The 21831-nt window shown below is 43.1% G+C and overlaps 1 protein-coding gene across 4 annotated transcripts in view; it reads left to right on the top strand.

Annotated features, from left to right (window-relative positions):
* The first annotated feature begins 7458 nt into the window (after nt 1-7458).
* Nucleotides 7459-21831, top strand: part of NAA35 (N-alpha-acetyltransferase 35, NatC auxiliary subunit) — a 31843-nt gene continuing 17470 nt past the window's right edge. For 2 of the 4 annotated variants that reach the window (XM_054186823.1, XM_054186819.1), the window contains exons 1-6: nt 7459-7599; nt 9580-9721; nt 17212-17245; nt 18454-18568; nt 19699-19773; nt 21014-21181. In XM_054186823.1, coding sequence (XP_054042798.1) covers nt 9598-9721; nt 17212-17245; nt 18454-18568; nt 19699-19773; nt 21014-21181 — 516 coding nt within the window. In that variant the 5' untranslated portion in view covers nt 7459-7599; nt 9580-9597. Of the gene's footprint in view, nt 7600-8128; nt 8318-9565; nt 9722-17211; nt 17246-18453; nt 18569-19698; nt 19774-21013; nt 21182-21831 lie in introns of those variants that run through there. The other 2 variants (XM_054186820.1, XM_054186821.1) reach the window with 2 other exon arrangements.

The following is a 21831-nucleotide window of genomic DNA, read 5'->3' as shown; positions in this document are numbered from 1 at the left end:
GCCCCTGCCGGCCTTCCCTGCGGCCACTGAGGCGCCGCGCCGGCGGCCAGGGCCGGGTGGCGGGGGAGAAGGAGGAGGGGGCGGGCGGCCTTGAGGCAGCGACTGCACGAAGCGAGAGGCGCCTGGAACTGGTACGGTTGGGGGATCAGCGTGACGGAGTCCCCTGGATCTGCCTCGCCGGTAGCGTGGCCCCTGGCACCGGCCGCTCCCCGCCTCCCCGTGGTGCTTCCCCCGCCCGGCGGAACCCGCGCAGCCCGGCTGCCTCGGCAGGTGAGTACTCGCAGCTGCAGTGAAGCCACCGATCCCTCCGCCTAGGCCTCTGGGGAGGCACTGGAGGACGTAAGAAAACTCAGATTAGTGATTTGTAAAAGCCAAAGGCTTCATTCCCTCCTCTTCCCACCCCCCTCCTTTCCCTCCAGATGTTTGCAAAAGGGAAATACTACTTCATACACGTCAACACCATTACACTTTACAGCAAACTAACCTCTTTGTGCTCAGTTGTGAGCCACTCTAACAACAAAGAAGTAATATTTCCTTTTTCATGAAGTCCCTCGAAGCAAGGAAACTCCTAAGATTACGAGGTTGAATCTTTATACTGATAGTTTACAAAACTTAAGAAGCAGCCCTTTAGTGAAGGCTGGTAAATTGAAATCCAGTTCAAATCTCTTTTCTACCAATAACAGCAAATGACAAAGGCACAATCCCTAATAGAAATACAGAGAGTTCATTTCCCAATAACATTGTGTAACCATGAAGCTACCCATTCCGTAAAAAGCAGATTTCAGATCCTTTGAATTGTATACACTTTTATTCATATTGCCTTTCAAAATACATACACCTGGCTACAGCACTTGCAACTACTGTTTTACACACCATAGTTTATTCCACTCGCAAAGACAGGAACAAAGATACCCAAGACTCTTATACTGTTTAGGGAGTAGCTGTGCATTTTGGGTGACAGCAACTCCTCCTTAGGGCTGGTTCCCCTGAAGAATTGCTCACAGTTACTTCTTGTTACTCCATTAAGTCAGATGCTGTTACAGTGTTAGAAAGGCAAGTTCTATTCTTCATCCATGCAACGGTCCACAGATGATCTGTGCAGAGAACATACGCATCTGTCTATACCTTCCTTACACAGAGCAAAGCTGCTTTATTGGCAAGTCAGGAGAAGCCACACAAGTCAGAAGCAGGGGACTACTTTTGTGTAGCTATGACAGACACAAGATCCCAGTCCTCAGCTTGGTCTGGTTCAATACAGTGTGTCTCACTAATTAGCATCGGCCAGTTTGTATCCATTAAATCAGGAACATCAACTAGAGTTTTGGTGGAGTTAACTCAAGCTTAAAGTGGTATAACAAATTCTTTAGTCCATTATCATATAATTTATCCATAAACGCTTGCTTACATTTTCTGAAGTTCCCTCCCCACCATGAATAGATATAACTAGTTGTCCTCAATTTTATTGTTCACTTGGTCTTTCTCCAGCAAATAATTCAACATTAATTATGCTTCCTAGAGCTTACAAACCTATGGGTTGCGGTCAGAACATACACATGTATTTGGAAGCAAGATTCCTTCCTATCCAAACTTACAGGTTTGGAGTCATCTAGTGTGAACGAGAAGAATGCAGATAATCAAGAATGCAGGAATCTACCAGCACATTGGCAACAAGTAGGAACAGTCTCACTTGTTCCCTAACAGCAGTCGTATTGGACGATGATTAAGAGAGAGTACTTTAAAACAGCAAAAAAGTACAGCTACAAGTTATCCATGAAGTTCTATCCATGGAATTTTTTTAATGCATGATTTTATCTAAAGCAAAGCAAAAGACATGGAATAAACTCAAGTATGACTCTGGCAAAGACAAAAATAGCATCAGGCAGGCTCTGCAAGTAAAGAGCAAATAAGGGGGGTGTAGATAAAAATCTCAGATTTTTTAAAGCTGAAGTCAAAGTCAGTTTATTGAAGTTAGTTAAGAATGGTTTTAAAGAGCTCTCCACGTGTCCTGGCACATGACAAAAATAAATCAGTTAGAAATATGAGAATTTTCTAGTGAAGAAAGAGGACATAGCAGTAGATCCATTTAATTTAAGACTGGCAAAAAGTGTAATTTCATTTAAGAAAAAATGAGTGATAGTAACATGCCTCATACAAATACTTGTATCAGTTACTGAAACCCATTAACTTTTCTCACTGTTAATGTAAATAAAGAATGCAGAAAATAAAAGTTTGTGGAGTTTTTTTAGCTGCATTTTTCTTAATTACTTCACCCAAAAGATTGTTCTGTGCAGAACTCCTATTTTTACTAGCAAAATGTCTGTTTATGGGAAGTTAAAGGTCATTGATTGATTGAACCTAGATTATTTTTTTTTGACAGATACAGTGATTCCAAGTTTAGAATTTATTTCTACAGAGAAAGTTTACTTTTAGCAAACTTGACTCTGGTGTAAACATGCAATAGCAGGCCACTGCCGTTCTTATTTACATAATAATTTTCACTGTTTCAGATGCAGTTTACTTACACGAGACTGCAGGCACCTGCCCTAGCTTTATTTGTTTTCGAACACATTACTGTGTGCAAAAGTGAATAGTTTATCCATTGAATCTTTTGGAAAGATATACTTAAGAATCACATTAAATACAATTCTAAACATTTATCTGATGCTATGAAACTAATATAATGGTTTATTATTCTTTTAATTTTACAAAATTTTACAACATTTCAAGTAAAATCGTTAACAGGCACATAAGACTACTGCAAACAAACAACATGTTATTTAGCCAGAGAAAATCATAAATCTGTGGTGTTTTGAAAATAAGGTGATGGCAAACTATATTGCCTTTAAGTGAAAGCTTGATGGGGAGCCCAGCACTCTTCTTTGAAAACAGCAGCAACAGTAATACTACGTTGTAGAGCAAAATGGGTTCCAGACAAAATTAAATCTGTGATTTTGATATTTGTAAGGAATTCAGCCATAGGTATATAATTCTTAACAGGACAATCCAAACACTTAGAAAAAAAAGTAACAAATATCTGTCAATCTACACACAGTACGGAAAGGCAAGGACATTAGAGGTGTCCAGCATCATAAGCTAAAAAGTCAGCTTGTATGTTTACACAGATCACATTGCATTCATTTAGTATTTTTGACAAGGCAATACAAGCAATTAATCAAGCAACATACTGCGGACGTTTGTACAGACACAAGTTTTCAGACAAAGCCAGGCTCCCCACTCCCAGCTGCATGTTTATAGTCTGTGAAATCAACATTTATTCCTATGTAAGCAGTACATCATGACTTCCAGGATCAGACCATACAGCTAAAATAATCACAAATAATTTTTAAGATTTCATGGTTATCCCCTCTGGAAGCAGGAAAGGTAAGGAGAATAAGAAAAAGCTCTTCAAAATACTTTAATGGGCAGCAATGTGTAAGGATTATTAGATCCTACCTTCTTCATTTGTAATTATCAGCTGGCTACTCACTGTTTACTATTAAATCTTAATGTGTATTATTAGTTAAATCTGCCTTGCCTGCTTCTATACTCCTATGCACTGGACGTATCATCAGTTCCAGATAATGAACGTGGCTACCAGCTCTCCTTAACTCTAAAACACTCCCTCATTTGAAAGCCAGTGCCTGTCTCCACATACACACTGGAGAATCTGGTTTTGGCTCTTTATCTCTAGATACGTCATTCCTCCCTAACCATCAGAACCCTTGGTACTTTTCCAACATAGCCTGTTCTTTTTCACCTTTGAGAAGATCTTTTGTGCTCTGTTAAGTGTGCGTTTCAATGCATACAAAAGCATTTCAGTTCAGCTTCACATCTGTGGTTCATTAGGCTATTCTTGCATTTGTAAGACTACAATTGAAATAACCCACCATATAGATTTGTACCCTGGTGGGTATTTTCATCTACGCATTCTGGGGATTGGGGTGGGAAGGAGTGGGTGTTACTTTTGAGGGCTGGAAGGGGACACATTTCTAAAGTGATGCACCATGTTTCAAAAGCTCATACCAAGTCAGACATTTATTTCCATATACCTACTGACAATCACATTTAATTTATATATACAGGATATTAAAACAAAACAAAAAACCAAAACCAAGAACAAATCTCATGTGTTTCAGTCAAACGAGAACCTACATACTCAGAAATTTAAAAAAAAAAATAAATAATCGTGTATCATTTAATTTGTGCACTAAGGGCAATATGTTGCTACTTCTTCATATCCTGATTACTACCATAGGCATTTTTAGTTATATCACTGCACCAGATTTTGACATCTTATATTAGGACAAAGCTGTCCTAAGTACTACGAAATGCAAAGTGGAGCAGTTTTTCGTGTTGTTTTGTTTTTAAACAGGCCCTTATTCTGGAATAGCCCATGGTAAATTCCTTCATATACAGGCACATTAAAGAACAGCAAGAATTAAAATAGACTTTGGCCCAGCTGAAGGTCACCTTTCCATTTATGAAAGTATTTGCATACTTTCACATACCTCCATTTTCCTTTTCTCCCTGCACCAATTACTTCCATTAACAAGGGCATCCAAAGCAATGGTAAATTCCTGAAAAATCAGCTGTACGTCAAACAAGGCAAAAGCTAAATAATAATCTTCAAGAGAGATACCTACTTCTTGGGGGAAAGCTGACTGAAACTAACTTGCAGCAGGTGACCTCTCTTCCCACGACAGACTTAGGACACTTTAAGGGAGAGGCGGGTTCTCTGTTATTCAGAAAATGATAAACAAATGATGTGATTTTGTACAAACAGGTCAATATGTAACTCTACACACTTAAGATCCTTGATGTTAGAGCAAATGAAGGAGACTTATCTTTTAAATCTGCTTCCATTTATTTACCATGTTTTAAGAATAGCATCCGGACCATGAGAAGAATACATTATAAACATACAAAACTTACCGGTAAATTATGTTTTTGCATTTGATTTAACTAACCTTTGTGCATACACTACTTCAAAGACTGCAGATGCCCTTTTGCTTATGCCTGTCAACATTTCTTTTACAGGATTTTTTCTTATGCTGAACAGTAGAGGACAAGTTTGCTCATTTCTCCTCTTAAGCATTCTTAAAAAATTCATAATGCTTTAGTGTGTGTTTCTACAGAGTAAAAATAGACACTCTGTATTACAAACTCATACAAAATACATCAGTACCTTCAAAATTCAATGTAACGTCATTTTGGAGACAAAAATAATAAGCATTCAACTGACTACACCCTAAACTAGTACACGCTTAGCTGAAGTCTTCTTAAACAAAGCAGCCTATTTAAGTCAAGTATATGATGATGTGCTCTTACTGTATTACAGGAACAAAGGTACTCCATAATTAACACTGAAGCAAGCTCTTCATTATTCTTAATCTACTCCCACTTCACCCAGAAGGAAGCACACAACATGCTCTGAACACAACCACCAAGAATTATCTGGAGGTTGCTTTTCTTTTCTGTTTTGCTTAACATTGAGGACTACCTTGTGGATCCTGCATGTATGTGCTTGACTGAGAAAAATGCTTTTGTATTATACACCAAGGCATTTTAAATACTATTTAACTTTTGTAATCCATCCCCCCAAAAATAATTGCGTGTGTGGAACCTAAAACTATGTAAAAAGCAATTTTATTTCTCTGGATGTTCCCATGCAAGTATAACGTACCAGAAATTAGATCAGTCCTTAACAGCGCTCCATCAATGCTTCATCAGTGCTCCATACAACTTCATTGTACTGTATCAGGTTAAAGTGCTTTCATGTTCTCTAAGCAAAGGATCTCAGCTTAGGGGTTACTGCAGTGAACATGTGTTAACTTCTGAAACTGCTATGATTATTTCACACACACATAACCAACGTGCTGTTCATTTTTGATGCTTGGTATTTTTGCCAAGAGAAGTGATAATTGCTTACAACTAATTAGGACATTGGTCTACTGAGAACTGGACTGAGATCGCCACAATTACTTCACAAAAGCCAGCTGATAATCACTACCATTCAGCCCTCGCAGAAGCATAAAAAGGTACTTGCTAGCACAAGCATGTGTGACAAACTCCAAATACGCTACCTTTTCAGAACTTAACTTTCATTAAATATTGGATTTGTTTGTTTCATAGTTAAATGACTGTTAGAGAATATTATATGGGCTATAGCCCTTCTTTCTTGAACTTAAAAATGGAATTCTCCAGAAAATAGACAGTCTTTCCTACAGAGCACGGCGCTGGGCCAGGTACCACTTTTCTGTATTAAAAAAGATACAACCAACTTTCATTTACAGATGTTTTAACCGCCATCAAGTTCAACAATCACAATCTACTCTTTGCTACCTTTATAAGATGTCTATCATACAGAGTTCTGTATCAGCTCAGGAATTAAGTACACTGCAGCTGTGAACCACCCCATATTTCAACAGCCATTGAACTGAAAAAAATTCTTTCAGATAAAGTAAGTGCTGTTGTTGGTTTAAGAGCTCACAGAGTTTTCTCCTCATGCTTTTCCTCCAAGTACAAATGCTCTGTACTTTGAGCAGGGTGAACAGAAAGGGTGGTGGGTCAAGTTAGCGTTTTCACTTTAAAGTCTACTTGCTTATAACCTTGGAGGCAACATCTACTTAAGCTAGGCTCTATTTCATTAGTAAAGCATATTAGCCACTTTTCCATTTCTGATCTTTGCCAGAAACGCTGGAAACAGTTTGTGCACTCTTGAAAAAAATTAATAAAGATCAAATCCACTGTAAATGGCTCTAAAAACGCAGTTCCCTTAGACATGTCGGCTGGCTTCCTCCCCCACCGAAGAGATAATGAGTAAACTCTGCAGAAACACAGGTAATCTCCAGCAGATATATTTCACTAAAATGAAGGAGGAAACCGCTGACACAGAAGGAAAAAAAGAAAAAATTGCCTCAGGTCTGCCTTCAATTCGCCACTTCAAACTCGGCAAACCACCAGAGGGGCCCGCACGGCTGCACCAGGGCCCCCGAGCCCCGCAGACAGCGCCACACCTTCACCCGGCTCCGACCGGCACCAGGGGCCAGCCGGGCTGGGAGCGGGCTCTACGGCTGCCTGCAGAGGCGGAGCCGGCCCACCGCTTACCGCGGTCCACCGACATCGCCTGGGCCAGCCCTAGCGACAGATTCTACGCCCCCGCTGAGCGGCATGGTCCATCCCGCCCGCGCGCCCCGGCCTCCACACGTCGCCAGGCCTCGGGCCCCTGCTCGGTCTTCCTCCTCCCAGCCCGAGCCAGACGTACTCGAGCCCCCACTGTGCCGAGGGACTCCCGGGGCTCTGCCGCCTCTCCCACACAACGCGGGGCTCAGGTCTCCAGCACCGAGGTCGGCGAAGCTGCCACCTCACCCCCTTCCTGCCTCACGCTGCAAAGCGCACGCGGCGGCCATTTTCCCTCCCCCCTCCCGCCGCGCCGTCAGCGGCGGCAGGCGCATGCGCAGGTGCGGAGGGGCGGGGGGGGAGCCCCGCGCCTGCGCCGGGAAGCCCCGAGGCGAGTTGGGTGGTGAGCGCGTGCGCGGCAGTGGCCTAGGCAGGTTTGGGGGGTCGGAAGGAGCTGGAAGGTGGTGTGGGAAGAGGCAGGTGAGTGCCACAGTGAGACCAGGCAGAGCCAGCCCCGCAGGGGGAGCGTGGGGGGTAGTCTGCGGCGGCGGCGGGCGGGCAGGGCGGAGGAGTTGCCCGGTTTGTCAGTGAGAGACCGCTCGCTGTGCCCGAGGGAGTTGGGCTGCCCGCCGGCCGCGTACCGTAGCAGCGCCCGGTGAGCTGTGGTGCCGAGGCGGCGCCGGGTTTGGGGACGGGGGATATGCGGGAAGAGGCGAACCCGGCGGGGAGGGGGGTGGGGTGTGTTTCTGGCAGCGCGGGCATTAACGTCTGAAATCTCAAGCGTGATTTCCATTTATTTTAATCGTTTTTCCATGCACCTCCTCCTGCCAGGCCGCGGAGCCCTGCGGCATCCTGGGAAGGGATGACGGGGGTCGAGGGGGAACGGGGCATTCCTTGGGAGAAGGGGCTCCTGGAACGGTTTTCAAAATCCGTTTGATACCCCCCTCCCCTCCCGTTGTTGTTAATTACCGACCCCCCGGAGGTCCCGTGTCACGGAATGCCTTTGTTTACAGCCGCCGTGTGGGCTTTGAAGGAGCTGCGCGGAGCTCGGCGGGCCCGTCGGTGCCCCTTGCTGGAAGGGGAGGGTCAGCATTGCTGGCGTCCCCAAGGCAGGACGACTGCCAAAATACAGAATTCTTCAGGGTCGACCCTCTGTATCGTGATATTGCAGAAGCACAAAAACAGTTCGAAATAGCTAGTGGGTGAAGTCTAAAAATTATATTCCGGTCTGACATTGCTTAACGTTGCTACCGTAATTTTGATATTACTGTTGTACTAAAGAAGTCAGGGGAAATAAGCCCGTTTTCACAAATTTGTTTGGATATTCTTTGTACAAATAGCAAACGTGTGTGGTCAGTTTTACAGTTCCCTTTTTGATTCCTTAAACAGAGCAGTTGGAGGACGTGTATTTCTAATGGTGTAAAACAAAAAAAAAGTACTATCTGTATCTGTTGTAAGATATGATTACCTGACGGTGTTTCCCATTGTATTTCCAATTTGACAGTATACGCTTTATTATGGCTCTCTGCTGCTAAAGTTTTGCTGTCCTTAGTTGTTATGATTTGACAAAATATATTGTCAAATTATAACAGTTTATCGTCATGTAGGCAATTGTTCTATCAGCCGATGACCCCTCACCTACCCAGGAGGGGGAATTGGGGAAAAACAAAGAAACACGTGGGATGAAATATAAATAGGTTTAATAGAATAAGACTAAATAATTAATGTTAATAATATTGAAGAGCCAGTATTGATCCGAATACCAATATAAAATATACAAGGATTAAACTCAGCCAGTTCTATCAGTAGGAAGCTGTGCACTCCCAGCAGTGGGCAGCAAATGTCAGACTCTGCGAGCACAATGGTTTCAGGAGGAAGAGAAGAGCTCAGGGGTCCAGCACTGGCCAAGAAGTTCTCTGGACCGCCGCCATCAAGGGAGAGTGAGAACTACACGGAAAACTTTATAATTTGTATTGAATGTGGTGTTCATGAAATAATAAGAAATAATCCTGTTGGCCAGCCTGGGGCAAGTGCCCAGGTCTTGCTCCTCGTCATCCCTGTGGCTAGCAAGGTTCAAAAACACTTGAGACCTTGAAACCCACATAGACTAGCTGGCTAAGAAGTAACTATTTTCACGAATTCAGACAAGAGAGTCTTCTAAAAGTGCAGTTTTCCCAAGCATTGCAAGAGAAATTAGTCCCGTGTCACTCAAACCAGGACGTTTTGAGGTTTCATGGCCTACAAGCTAGCCTTCGAGAATCAGTGAATGAGAAAACTTATTTTTCTTAAAGTATTTTCATAAGTAAGTTGTTTGAGCTGTTTTATGTAATGTAGCTGTTTTAAATGAAATCAGGTTAGTTAGTCTCCGTTTCTTACCTGATTCTTGAAAAGAAAAAAAAAATTATTCCCATGAAGCACTTATCTCTAATTTGTGCATAACGTGCAGTGTCTCTGACACAGATTTAAAGGTGCTGTATCATGGTGATGAAAGCTTCAGTAGAAGATGATGATTCAGGATGGGAACTCGGGATGCCTGACAAGATGGAAAAGAGTAATACAAGCTGGATAGATATAACACAGGATTTTGAAGAAGCTTGTAGAGGTGAGTTGTACTGCTTGTGTTCTGAGAAAACTTGGAATCCTTTGGAGGACTAAGCATAGTTCGTTGAGGTGTTTTAAGCAACAGTTTGAGCCAGGTTCAAGCTCCAGATGAATGGATGCCGTGGTTTAGCCTCAGACGGCAACAAAGAACCACGTGTCGCTCGCTCGTGCCTTCCAAACACAGGAAGAATCGTAAGAAAAGGCAAGACTCTTGGGTTGAGACAAAGGCAGTTTAATAGAACAGCAAAGGGAACAGGCAAACAACAACAACAACAACAACAACAACAACAACAACAACAACACGGATAGGGGAATATACAAACGCGATTACGGAACCGCCGCTCCCCCGCCGCTCGCCGCTTGCCAGCCGGACCCAGGCCGCCCCAGCCCGCTTTTAAGCAGCAACTTCCTGCCCCCTCCCCCGGCAGCTCAGGGTGGGCGTGGCTCACATGGCATGGAATACCAGGAAAAGTTAACCCTATCCCCACCGGAACCAGGACATTATCCACCCCTTATTCCATACCATCTATGCCATGCCCAGCAGGTTCCAATGAATTGCCACCACTTTCCCCTGTTATATATATATATATATACACACATATAATACCCTTAGTTTATGGGTCATCCCTCCAAGGTGTCCGTTGAGTTCTTTTAATCCACGGCTTTGGGCTCCATCTGTTAGAACAGTCTCTCAGGGCAGGTGAGATGCTGGGTGGTGCTGGTCTGTTGCATGCTGTATTTTTCGGAGCTTGTGACTGGTGCACCTGGTGTGGCTCATGCACGCAGTCTGTAGGCTGAAGATGTAGATCTTGAGGAAACTGCTGGGCGCCGGCTGCTGAGATCAGTTCTTATCCCATCACCCCTGTGCCTTACTTGTAGTACAACTGATAGCAATGAGGACATACAGTGACAGTGTTACTTAGCAATTAACAGCACACAATCTGATTCATTGGCTATTCTCGCCCAAAATCAGATCTCCATGAGGTACACATCGGACTTCCCCATCCTTCCGCATCACCCACCAAGTGCACCCAGGTCCTTGGGCAAAAGCAATCCCACGGATGGGTTTGCCTTTGCCTGAGGCAGGACTAACCCAGACTGTCTTCCCTAGCATATTCTTCATGTGCACTACGGGGACTTTATCCCCTTCTACAGTACGTGGAAGTTTTGATTGGGCAGGGCCAGCCCGATTGTTAGATCCCCTGGTGTTAACTAGCCAGGTAGCTTTTGCTAAATGCGTATCCCAGTGTTTGAAAGTCCCACCACCCATTGCTCTCAGTGTAGTTTTTAACAGTCCATTGTATCGTTCTATCTTCCCAGAGGCTGGGGCGTGATAGGGGATGTGATACACCCACTCGATACCATGCTCTTTGGCCCAGGTGTCTATGAGGCTGTTTCGGAAATGAGTCCCATTGTCCGACTCAATTCTCTCTGGGGTACCATGTCGCCACAGGACTTGCTTTTCAAGGCCCAGGATAGTGTTCCGGGCAGTGGCATGGGGCACAGGGTATGTTTCCAGCCATCCAGTGGTTGCTTCCACCATTGTGAGCACATAGCGCTTGCCTTGACGGGTTTGTGGCAGCGTGATATAATCAATCTGCCAGGCCTCCCCATATTTGTATTTCAGCCATCACCCTCCATACCAAAGAGGCTTCAAACGCTTGGCTTGTTTGATCGCAGCGCATGTCTCACATTCATGGATGACCTGTGCAATAGTGTCCATGGTCAAGTCCACCCCTCGGTCACGAGCCCATCTATATGTCGCATCTCTCCCTTGATGGCCTGAGGAGTCATGGGCCCACCGAGCTATGAATAGTTCACCCTTATGTTGCCAGTCCAGATCCACCTGAGCCACTTCAATCCTAGTGGCCCGATCCACCTGCTGGTTGTTCTGATGTTCCTCCGTGGCCCGATTCTTTGGTACGTGGGCATCTACATGGCGTACTTTCACAACCAGATTCTCTATCCGGGCAGCAATATCTTGCCATAGGTCAGCAGCCCAGATGGGTTTGCCTCTGCGCTGCCAGTTGCCCTGCTTCCACTGCTGTAACCACCCCCACAGAGCATTTGCCACCATCCATGAGTCAGTGTAGAGATAAAGTACTGGCCATTTTTCTCGCTCAGCAATGTCCAAAGCCAGCTGAATAGCCTTCACCTCTGCAAACTGGCTCGATTCACCCTGTCCCTCACTGGCTTCTGCAACCCGTCGTGTAGGAATCCACACAGCAGCCTTCCACTTTCGATGCTTTCCCACAATACGGCAGGACCCATCAGTGAACAGGGCATATTTCTTCTCATTTTCTGGCAGTTTATTATATGGTGGGGCCTCTTCTGCACGCGTCACCTCCTCCTCTGGTGACATTCCGAAATCCTTGCCTTCTGGCCAGTCCATGATCACTTCCAGAATTCCCGGGCGACTGGGGTTTCCCATTCGAGTTCGCTGCGTGATCAGTGCAATCCACTTACTCCATGTAGCATCGGTTGCATGATGTGTGGTGGGGACCCTTTCTTTGAACATCCAACCCAGCACCGGCAGTCGAGGTGCTAAGAGGAGCTGTGCTTCTGTACCAACCACTTCCGAAGCAGCTCGAACCCCTTCATATGCTGCCAATATCTCTTTTTCTGTTGGAGTGTAGCGGGCTTCGGATCCTCTGTATCCACGACTCCAAAACCCTAGGGGTCGACCTCGAGTCTCCCCTGGTGCTTTCTGCCAGAGGCTCCAGGTAGGGCCGTTCTCCCCGGCTGCGGTGTAGAGCACATTTTTAACATCTTGTCCTGCCCGGACTGGCCCCAGGGCCACTGCATGGACTATTTCCTGTTTGATTTGTTCAAAAGCTTGTCGTTGCTCAGGACCCCATTTAAAATCATTCTTCTTCCGGGTTACTTGATACAGAGGGCTTACAATTTGACTGTAATCTGGGATATGCATTCTCCAAAAACCCACAATACCTAAGAAAGCCTGTGTTTCCTTTTTACTAGTTGGTGGAGACATAGCTGCTATTTTGTTGATCACATCCATTGGAATCTGACGGCGTCCATCTTGCCATTTTATTCCTAAAAACTGGATCTCCTGCGCAGGTCCCTTGACCTTACTTCGCTTTATAGCAAAACCAGCGTTCAGAAGGATTTGGACTATTTTACTCCCTTTCTCAAAAACTTCTTCTGCTGTGTTTCCCCATACAATGATGTCATCAATGTACTGCAGATGTTCTGGAGCTTCACCCTGTTCCAGTGCAGTCTGGATCAGTCCATGGCAAATGGTGGGGCTGTGTTTCCACCCCTGGGGCAGTCGATTCCAGGTGTATTGGATGCCCCTCCAAGTGAAAGCAAACTGTGGCCTGCACTCTGCTGCCAAAGGGATTGAGAAAAATGCATTCGCTATATCAATCGTGGCATACCACTTGGCTGCCTTGGACTCCAGTTCGTACTGGAGTTCTAGCATGTCCGGCACAGCAGCACTCAGCGGTGGCGTGACTTCATTCAGACCACGATAGTCTACAGTTAGCCTCCACTCTCCATTAGATTTTCGCACCGGCCATATGGGACTGTTAAAGGGTGAGCGAGTCTTGCTGATCACTCCTTGAACCTCTAGTTGACGAATCAGCTCATGGATGGGAATCAGAGAATCTCGGTTAGTGCGATACTGCCGCCGATGCACCGTTGTGGTAGCAATCGGCACCTGTTGTTCTTTGACCCTCAACAACCCCACAACAGAAGAATCCTCTGAGAGACCAGGCAAGGCAGACAACTGTTTAACTTCCTCTGTCTCCAAAGCAGCTATGCCAAAGGCCCAGCGGTACCCTTTTGGGTCCTTAAAATACCCTCTCCTGAGGTAATCTATACCAAGGATGCATGGAGCCTCTGGGCCAGTCACAATGGGATGCTTTTGCCACTCATTCCCAGTTAGGCTCACTTCTGCCTCCAGTACAGTCAACTCTTGGGATCCCCCTGTCACCCCAGAAATACAAATGGGTTCTGCCCCTCTATAGCTTGATGGTATTAAAGTACACTGCGCACCCGTGTCCACTAGAGCCTTATACTCCTGTGGGTCTGATGTGCCAGGCCATCGAATCCACACCGTCCAATAAACCCGGTTATCCCTTTCCTCCACCTGGCCGGAGGCAGGGCCCCCCTAATACTGGTCATAGTATCCATTACTCACTTCTTGCATAAATGACTTGGAAGTTCCTTCAAGAGGATCAGAAGCAAGATCAAGCCTTCTGCTTTGTCTGGGGAACGGCCCACTGGAAACTGGGGCGGCACTTTTCCTGGAGGGATCCCCTTTTGTGGTTGTCCTTCCTTGCAACTCCTGTACCCGTGTCCGCAGGATCGAAGTAGGTTGTCCGTCCCACTTCCTCATGTCCTCTCCGTGGTCCCGCAGGTAGAACCACAGGGTGCCTCGTGGTGTGTACCCTCTGTACTCTCTCTCTTGAGTGGGGAAATGCCTGCTTCTAATAGCTGAGATGCTGGCCCGTGCAGGTGGGGAGTAGGACATATTCTCTTCAAGTTGCTGGACCTTCCGCGACAGTTTCTCCACAGCTGAGACAAGGGGGGAAGAGAGACTTTCTTCATATCGCCGGAGCCGGCCAGCTACCTCATCCACCGTTGGTCCCTCTTCACCTTTCCATTCCATTACTGCCAGGGAGTTGGCATATGACGATGGTGCGCTCCGTACAAACTTCCGCCACATGGGCCTTGTGCATCGCACCTCATCAGGGTCTGTGGGTAAGTCTGCATTGTCCAAGTCATAATAAATCATCTCCCGCACGGCTAATTCTCTCAGGTACTGGATACCTCTTTCCATGGTAGTCCACTTGCTTGGCTGACATACAACATCCTCGCTGAAGGGGTACCTCTCCCTCACGCCTAACAGGAGTCGTTTCCAGAGGCTGAGGGCTTGGGTCTTTCTCCCGATCGCCTTGTCAATGCCGCCTTCCCTAGACAGGGATCCCAGCTGCCTGGCCTCCCTACCCTCTAATTCCAGGCTACTGGCCCCATTATCCCAGCACCGGAGCAGCCAGGTGACAATGTGCTCGCCTGAAAGTCGGCTAAAATCTTTTCGCATATCCCGCAGCTCACTCAAGGATAGGGATCGAGTAATTATCTCTGGTTCTGCCTCTTCCTCCTGCTCTCGTGATGGCCCTGGTTCATCATCATCTCTTACTAAGCGAACTGATTTCTTTGTGTACTTCTTCTTTTGTATGGGGGCAACTGATACCGGCACGGGTTGGTTCCCTGGTTCAGTGGCAGTGGCTACCACGGGGGTTGCAGTAGCCGCAGTGTCTGTCGCAAGGATTGCAGTAGCCGCAGTGTCCGTCGCAAGGATTGCAGCAGCCGCAGGGGCCGCCGCAGGGGCTGCAGCAGGGGCTGCAGCAGCCGCAGGGGCCGCCGCAGGTCTGGTTTCCATCTCTTCCCCTTGAGGGTGCTGCATAATTCTGAGCAGTGCCTGGTAGATACTGGCCAGGGCCCAGCACAGCGCGGTGAGTTGTGCCTCTCTAGAATAGCCACAGCATTTTCCCTTCAAATATTCTACCACTTTATCAGGGTCCTGTAATTGTTCAGGGGTGAAGTCCCAGACCATTGGAGGTGAGTAGTTCTCTAGGTACCTGCCCATGCTCTCCCACATGCCATGCCACCCCTGACTATCCAGCCTCGGAGCAGATCTCCGGGTGGTAGTCTTAAATAGTCGCTTAACCCTAAACAAGACCTGGAACGTATTCAGGAGACATAGCACTACGAACACGCTAGTTTGAGTATCCCAAGGATATTCAAAATTCTCAAAAGCTGTCATACCTGACCCGAAGGAGAAAAGGGAGGCAAAAGGGCTGGGGAAATTATTAACAAATTCTGAGAGACGGTGTCCAATGTACGGACAGGACAGCAAAACCGCATAAACACCCCAAAATAGCCGTCTGAACAGTGATGTTATCATATCATAAACAGATATCGCACAGGACAGCAGAATGATAATCCTCATCCCTGTTCCAGACATGGTAAACAGCATCGCAGGGAGTACATAAGCCATATAGGAATTTATGTAACACAGCCATGAGAACAAACCAAGCAACATGATGACCAGTGACTACTTACCTAATAAAATAAATGCATACAAAAAAAAAACCAAAACCGTTTTTTCCACGTTCTAGTTGGATTCTGTCGTTATCTCAACCCTTCGAGCCCCACGTTGGGCGCCAAAAAGGACTGCCGTGGTTTAGCCTCAGACGGCAACAAAGAACCACGTGTCGCTCGCTCGTGCCTTCCAAACACAGGAAGAATCGTAAGAAAAGGCAAGACTCTTGGGTTGAGACAAAGGCAGTTTAATAGAACAGCAAAGGGAACAGGCAAACAACAACAACAACAACAACAACAACAACAACACGGATAGGGGAATATACAAACGCGATTACGGAACCGCCGCTCCCCCCGGCAGCTCAGGGTGGGCGTGGCTCACATGGCATGGAATACCAGGAAAAGTTAACCCTATCCCCACCGGAACCAGGACAATGGACTACATTGATTCTGTATTTCCCTGTGATTAACCTATCTCTGAGGTTGGAAATGTCAGAAGAACCTCGCCTTGCTTTCTTTTCCAGATTACATAAATACCTTTTTTAAGTTACGTTTTTTCATTTTATGCATTTTTACACCTGTGTTTTTTCTTTGCAAAAATTTCTTCCTATGTCTTCTGGCAACTGGAAACCTCATTCATCCATGCAGAATCAACACTCTGTTTTTCCCTGTACGTTTTTGGAACTATAGTGTCCAATGATGTATTCATTTAATTGGTCAGTGCCTCACTTTTCATCTTTTTAACGAGATCGAGCTTCGGAGGAGATGCAGTGCATATCAGTCAGGGGGAAGCAGTTGTGTCCATTTAAATAGGCACCTTTGTTGTTATTAGATATTAGTGCTAGTTTACCGTGACAGGGACTTTATTTTTTTCCAACTGATTTTGTGATGACGTTAGGGAAAAATAAGAATAAAACTGCAAGTTACAGCAGACAATATTACATAATGATAAACAGAATTTCCTTATGCCGTCAAACAATTCCTGTATAATAGTCATATACTGTTTGTGTACACATCGAGTACATCTAAAATTTTCATTAAAAGTAATGAGGAAAAGCAAGTCTTTCGATATAAACTCCCCTGGAAAAAATTAGATGTCTGCATAAAGGAGCACAGAAAACTGCCATCCTGTGTTGCAGGCTATTCAGATGCTACTACTTGGTGATTCTGAAACCCTTTAACAGTTGGTATAACAGAGAGGGATGAGGAAAGACTGTGGAAAAACTGGGAGTTTTTTAGCCTTTCAGTCTTGAAAGCGCGTTGTAAATAAAAGCAAATGAAGGTGGAGTAGAAATGTCTGGTCTGCTTCCCACACCTTGTTCTCTCTTAGCATAAAGGAGTTTGGTGAGAGACAAGACTATCCTGGAAAGGTTGCACTAGAACAGTGATTCTAATTATTTATCCTGTTCTGTTCCTTTGTAGAACTGAAGTTAGGAGAGCTGCTTCATGACAAGCTGTAAGTATGCCTGTGGGATAGTTCTGGTTTTCAGGTAGGATTAGTGCAAATTTGTTAATGTTTACTAATAAGCAAGCCATGCAGTATCAACGAAGCTTTTTTAAACTTTTGCTTTAAATAAAATAGTTGAAGTATTCAGCACATCATTTGTCCTCAGCAGCATGTGTATGATGCATCTCTATGAGTACTGAACATTTCTTATGGAACCAGTGTAACATTATGTTTTCAATTGATCAATGTAGTTTAGCAGTTTATAGCACGTGAGTTTAGCCACATGAGTCCATTCACTTCCATAAAGAGAAAAGTGCTTACTTAAAACTCAGAAAATAGAAGCACACTATTAAATGCAAACCTGCTTAAAAACGTGTGTAAGGATGTCACTGAGTAGTTACTCAGCAGAATCAAAGCACATTTTTGAGGTATAATTTTATACATAAGAGCATTTCAGAGCAAATACCCGTTTCAGAATTAGAATGTGCCACACACAATAACCTATTTTATATAATAAAGGCTTGTGCAGCAGTTCTGATGAATATTGTATGTAACAAAGGTGAGGCAATATATCCATTCTTCTGTAGGCCAGTCTTCATTTGGTGTAGTTCTCCTGCAAGGTTTTATGCCCTGACTACAAGTAATCCATTGTCACATGCTGGGGTTTTTTTATATCAGTTTTCTTAACATGCCCATTTTAATCAAAGTTGGTATATTAAATGTATGTTATTGTCAGTTTGTGTCATGTATATTGTCATTAGTTTGTGGGGGACGTATCTTACTTGGGTTTTTGGATGGAGCATAATAACAGTCTGTTCAGTTAATACGAGTTTATTATGTTATGTGATCTTTAATGAGTTGTCTAGAAAAAAGTGTACATAGATTCAGTAATGCCATATTTGTCTCAGGAGTGTACTTCAGCATTAAAAAAAGGCTTAGAGTTTTCTTTTAGGTATCTATTTGGTTACTCCATTGTTGAGAGATCCTCAAATTCCTGAAAACAATAATCTCTGAAAATCAGTTCACATACCTTATCTTATTGTCTGTAGTGATGTTGTCCCAAAGCAGGGTCATTTACCCGGTGTGCAGACACCAGAACTGTCTGTAGTGAGTGTACTCAGTTCGTCATCGTATGTTCTTTTACATTGGTTTGTGGAGGAAGACTGTTTTATATAAAATAATTACATTCTGAATATTTTTTTTTTTGGTGTTCTTAGTTTTGGTCTTTTTGAAGCCATGTCTGCTATTGAAATGATGGATCCCAAGATGGATGCTGGTATGATTGGAAACCAAGTTAACAGAAAGGTTCTTAACTTTGAGCAAGCTATTAAGGTATGCGTGACTTTCCAGGTTTTGCCTACACTGTCTGTAAAAGCATGATGTAGTTTTATCAAATTGCAGTTAAGCACAATTGAAAATGTTTTCAATCTTTACTTAAAATTGATTTTTTTATTTTTTATTTTGGATAGTTAAGTAAGAAATAGCTTGTGATGTTTACCTTTTTTGTTACCTGTATTACCACAATGATGCTAACTCGTCCAGTGAGAAGTACTGTGAAATTGTTTGGTATTGATACCTTAAATAAATAAATTTCAGAAATGGTTTTGCAAATGACCCTGTGCTTCCCGAAAATGCATCTTTTATATGAAGATGTATTGGGTAGTGTCTCTTTAAGCTGAATGGAAATGAGCTTCCTTACAAAAGCTGGAAATTAACACTTAATGAAACTATCAGTTCATTAGCATTGAGCAGAAGCTGGCTAATTTAACAACATTGACAGTAATGATTAACTTTTGATGCATGGTCAAGATAAAGTTGGGGAGGGAGGTTGAAAGACTTTCTGTTATTTTGGAAAAAATAATGCATTCACAGGGGAAAAAATATTTTTTTACCATAAACTGGGTTTTGAATGGACTAAGAGAATTCTGTGTAAAATATTGGCTAAGTCGTGTAGTATGTATGGAGAATTGCATACATCGAACAAATAAAATGACAGAAGTGGAGTTGCTGCCTTCTTGGTCTTGACCTCAAAGGCAGTAAAACTCTACAAGTATCTGCAGTGCAAAAAGCAGTCTTCAAAGAACGGGTCCTGCGTATTTTTCCTTGTTCAGTCTTTATTATGACTATACTTACTGTTTTGTGGTTTAAGTATTGATTGTTAACTGGTATTAAACTTACATTGGCTACTCATAAATCATAAATTTTATTTTAGCTTTCTCTTTGAATAGCTTTATGTCTTTCTCTTTGAATAGCTTTATGTTTGGTCAGTGTTCAACACAATGCAGGGAAGGTTTTCAGAATTTGAGGCACATTATGAAGCTCTTCAATAAAGCTAGTGGTATCCAAATATTCTGAAGTCTTAACCAAATTGTAATTGCTTTCTTGGCTGTACAAATAGTAAGTTGGATTTTGCCTATAGGCTTCCATAGTCTTTAGATTTTTTTCTTTCTTTTTTTCCGAAGGATGGCACCATTAAAATAAAGGATCTCACTTCACCTGAGCTGGTCGGAATAATGGATACCTGTTTTTGTTGTTTGGTAAGCATTTCTCTGCTTTTAATGTTAGATGTTTTTGCTTTCAAAGGGTGATCCTTTAATCCAGTTTAAAAAAAGAAAAAATGGTAGAACTCAAGAAAAAAGATTCACCAGGCAGAAAGTGCATACTTAGTATTTTGATTTCCATTTAGGTACTTGCATTGTCTATTATAAGAGGCATAATTTTGATTTTTGGATTTTTTATTATAACAAATCATAATGGAAGAAAACTGGTAGAATTTTGAATAATGTAAAAAGGTTTTGTAATTTGTGTTTTTTAAATGTATGGTATCTGACTGCCTGCTCTGTATTGGTGTTTGACTGTGTTGAAAAGCGACTGTGCACTAACCTACAGCACGCTCTTGCTCATTCCTGTACAGCCAATACTGACTGAGCTTTCAGGGGTATTTTGAAGAAAGAAAAGAAAATGCCTAAATCCCTTTAGAAAGGAAATAAGTGAATTATCAGTTATTTGTTAATTGTGATTTTTTTTCTATGTATATTTCTTAATTTCCTCAGTAAATGATACAAATTATTTTCAGTTACTCTTTAAAATAACATCAATAACATTTATTTGGGTTTTAAAACAATATTTCAAATTAATTTAGTCCAAAAAGACATGTAAAAGGCACTGTGTGTGTGTTATGGTGTAACATATTTCATCTGCTCCCTCCCCTTTTTTTTTTTTTTGAAAAGGGACAACGGTCGTATTAAAAATCTGATCCTACTGTGTTTTATGCTATTTCAGGATAGAAATAATTGCTTAAATTACTGAAGCTTTCGCTGCAGCTTAAAGCAGCATGAAAGCAGAAGAGAGAGGGGATCGTGAAAAGAAGCTATAAATTGTAGAAGAGAACATGCAGAATATTGATGAGTTGTTTCATAGCCACTAGTACTTTTCATTCAGTATTTATGTAGAGGAATCTTATAAATCTGATATTCTCTTAACTTAATGTCATGTCTAAGTCACAGAAATGAGACCCGAACTTTGTGGAAGAGGTTTAGCCAACATCCAAATTTGTTAGCGTTAACAGGGTTTAGTAACTTAGTGCCTGCCACAGCCTGCACATTGACCAAGGTTAAAGGCTGAGAGACCTCTTGCCCTTTTTTGATAGATGGAAGGTTGGCATGATAGGGACTTCCTTAATGACTCACTGAAGCACAGTGGGATGGAAAAAGAATGGAGATATAAAAATGAGGACTTGGCTGTCATGAGTAAAATATTTAATTTTCTTTTCCCTAGATAACATGGTTAGAGGGACATTCCTTGGCACAGACGGTGTTCACTTGCCTTTACATTCATAATCCAGACTTCATAGAAGATCCTGCTATGAAGGCTTTTGCTCTAGGGATCCTAAAAATCTGTGATATTGCCAGAGAAAAGGTTAACAAAGCAGCTGTTTTTGAGGAGGTATGTGTTTCCTTATCTCCTGTGGTTATATATGTAGCATTATATGTAGGCTCCATAATGCAAATAAAACAGTATATTAGAGAAATTTATTACTGTTTGATTCAAGGATACAGTAGGAGTAGCAGTTCATCCTCCTAAAGGTATTATACTTGAACTCTTTAAAATGCAATTTTCTTCAGTGAAGGTATTGAGTGCTCTTTTCTGTATTTTGCTTGAGTATTGGAGTCACATAAATATTTTACTCAAGAAGCTAACCATTTGAAATCATTTTTACTTGTGGTTTTCTTCCTGTTTAATATTTTTGTTCTACTTGAGATAACCATGGCTGTCTTTTGTCTGAAATGCCCATCTAGCAGTGGAATCAGAGTCTGGTTTTACATGCTCAGAGCAGTTTTTGTTTCATCTGAACTTGGACAAGTCACTTCTTGCTGCCTATATTTAGCATTGGTTAAATAGTACTTTGCATCCCTAGTTCTTGTAACATTTTGATAGGGTGGCACTTGATGAAAATATGAAGGGCATACTGGTATTAAGGATTTATGCAGAAAATAATTACCCCAAGCTGGATTTGGGCAGGAAAGTCACCCAAACCATAGGTGTATTCAGTTGTACAGAATAAAATCAGACTTTTATACTTGGTGTAGTTAAAC

The sequence above is a fragment of the Rissa tridactyla genome, chromosome Z, assembly GCF_028500815.1.
Source record: "Rissa tridactyla isolate bRisTri1 chromosome Z, bRisTri1.patW.cur.20221130, whole genome shotgun sequence".
Classification (NCBI taxonomy): domain Eukaryota; kingdom Metazoa; phylum Chordata; class Aves; order Charadriiformes; family Laridae; genus Rissa; species Rissa tridactyla.
The sequence above is the reverse complement of the archived record's forward strand: the minus strand, read 5'-3'. Positions and strand labels throughout refer to the sequence as shown.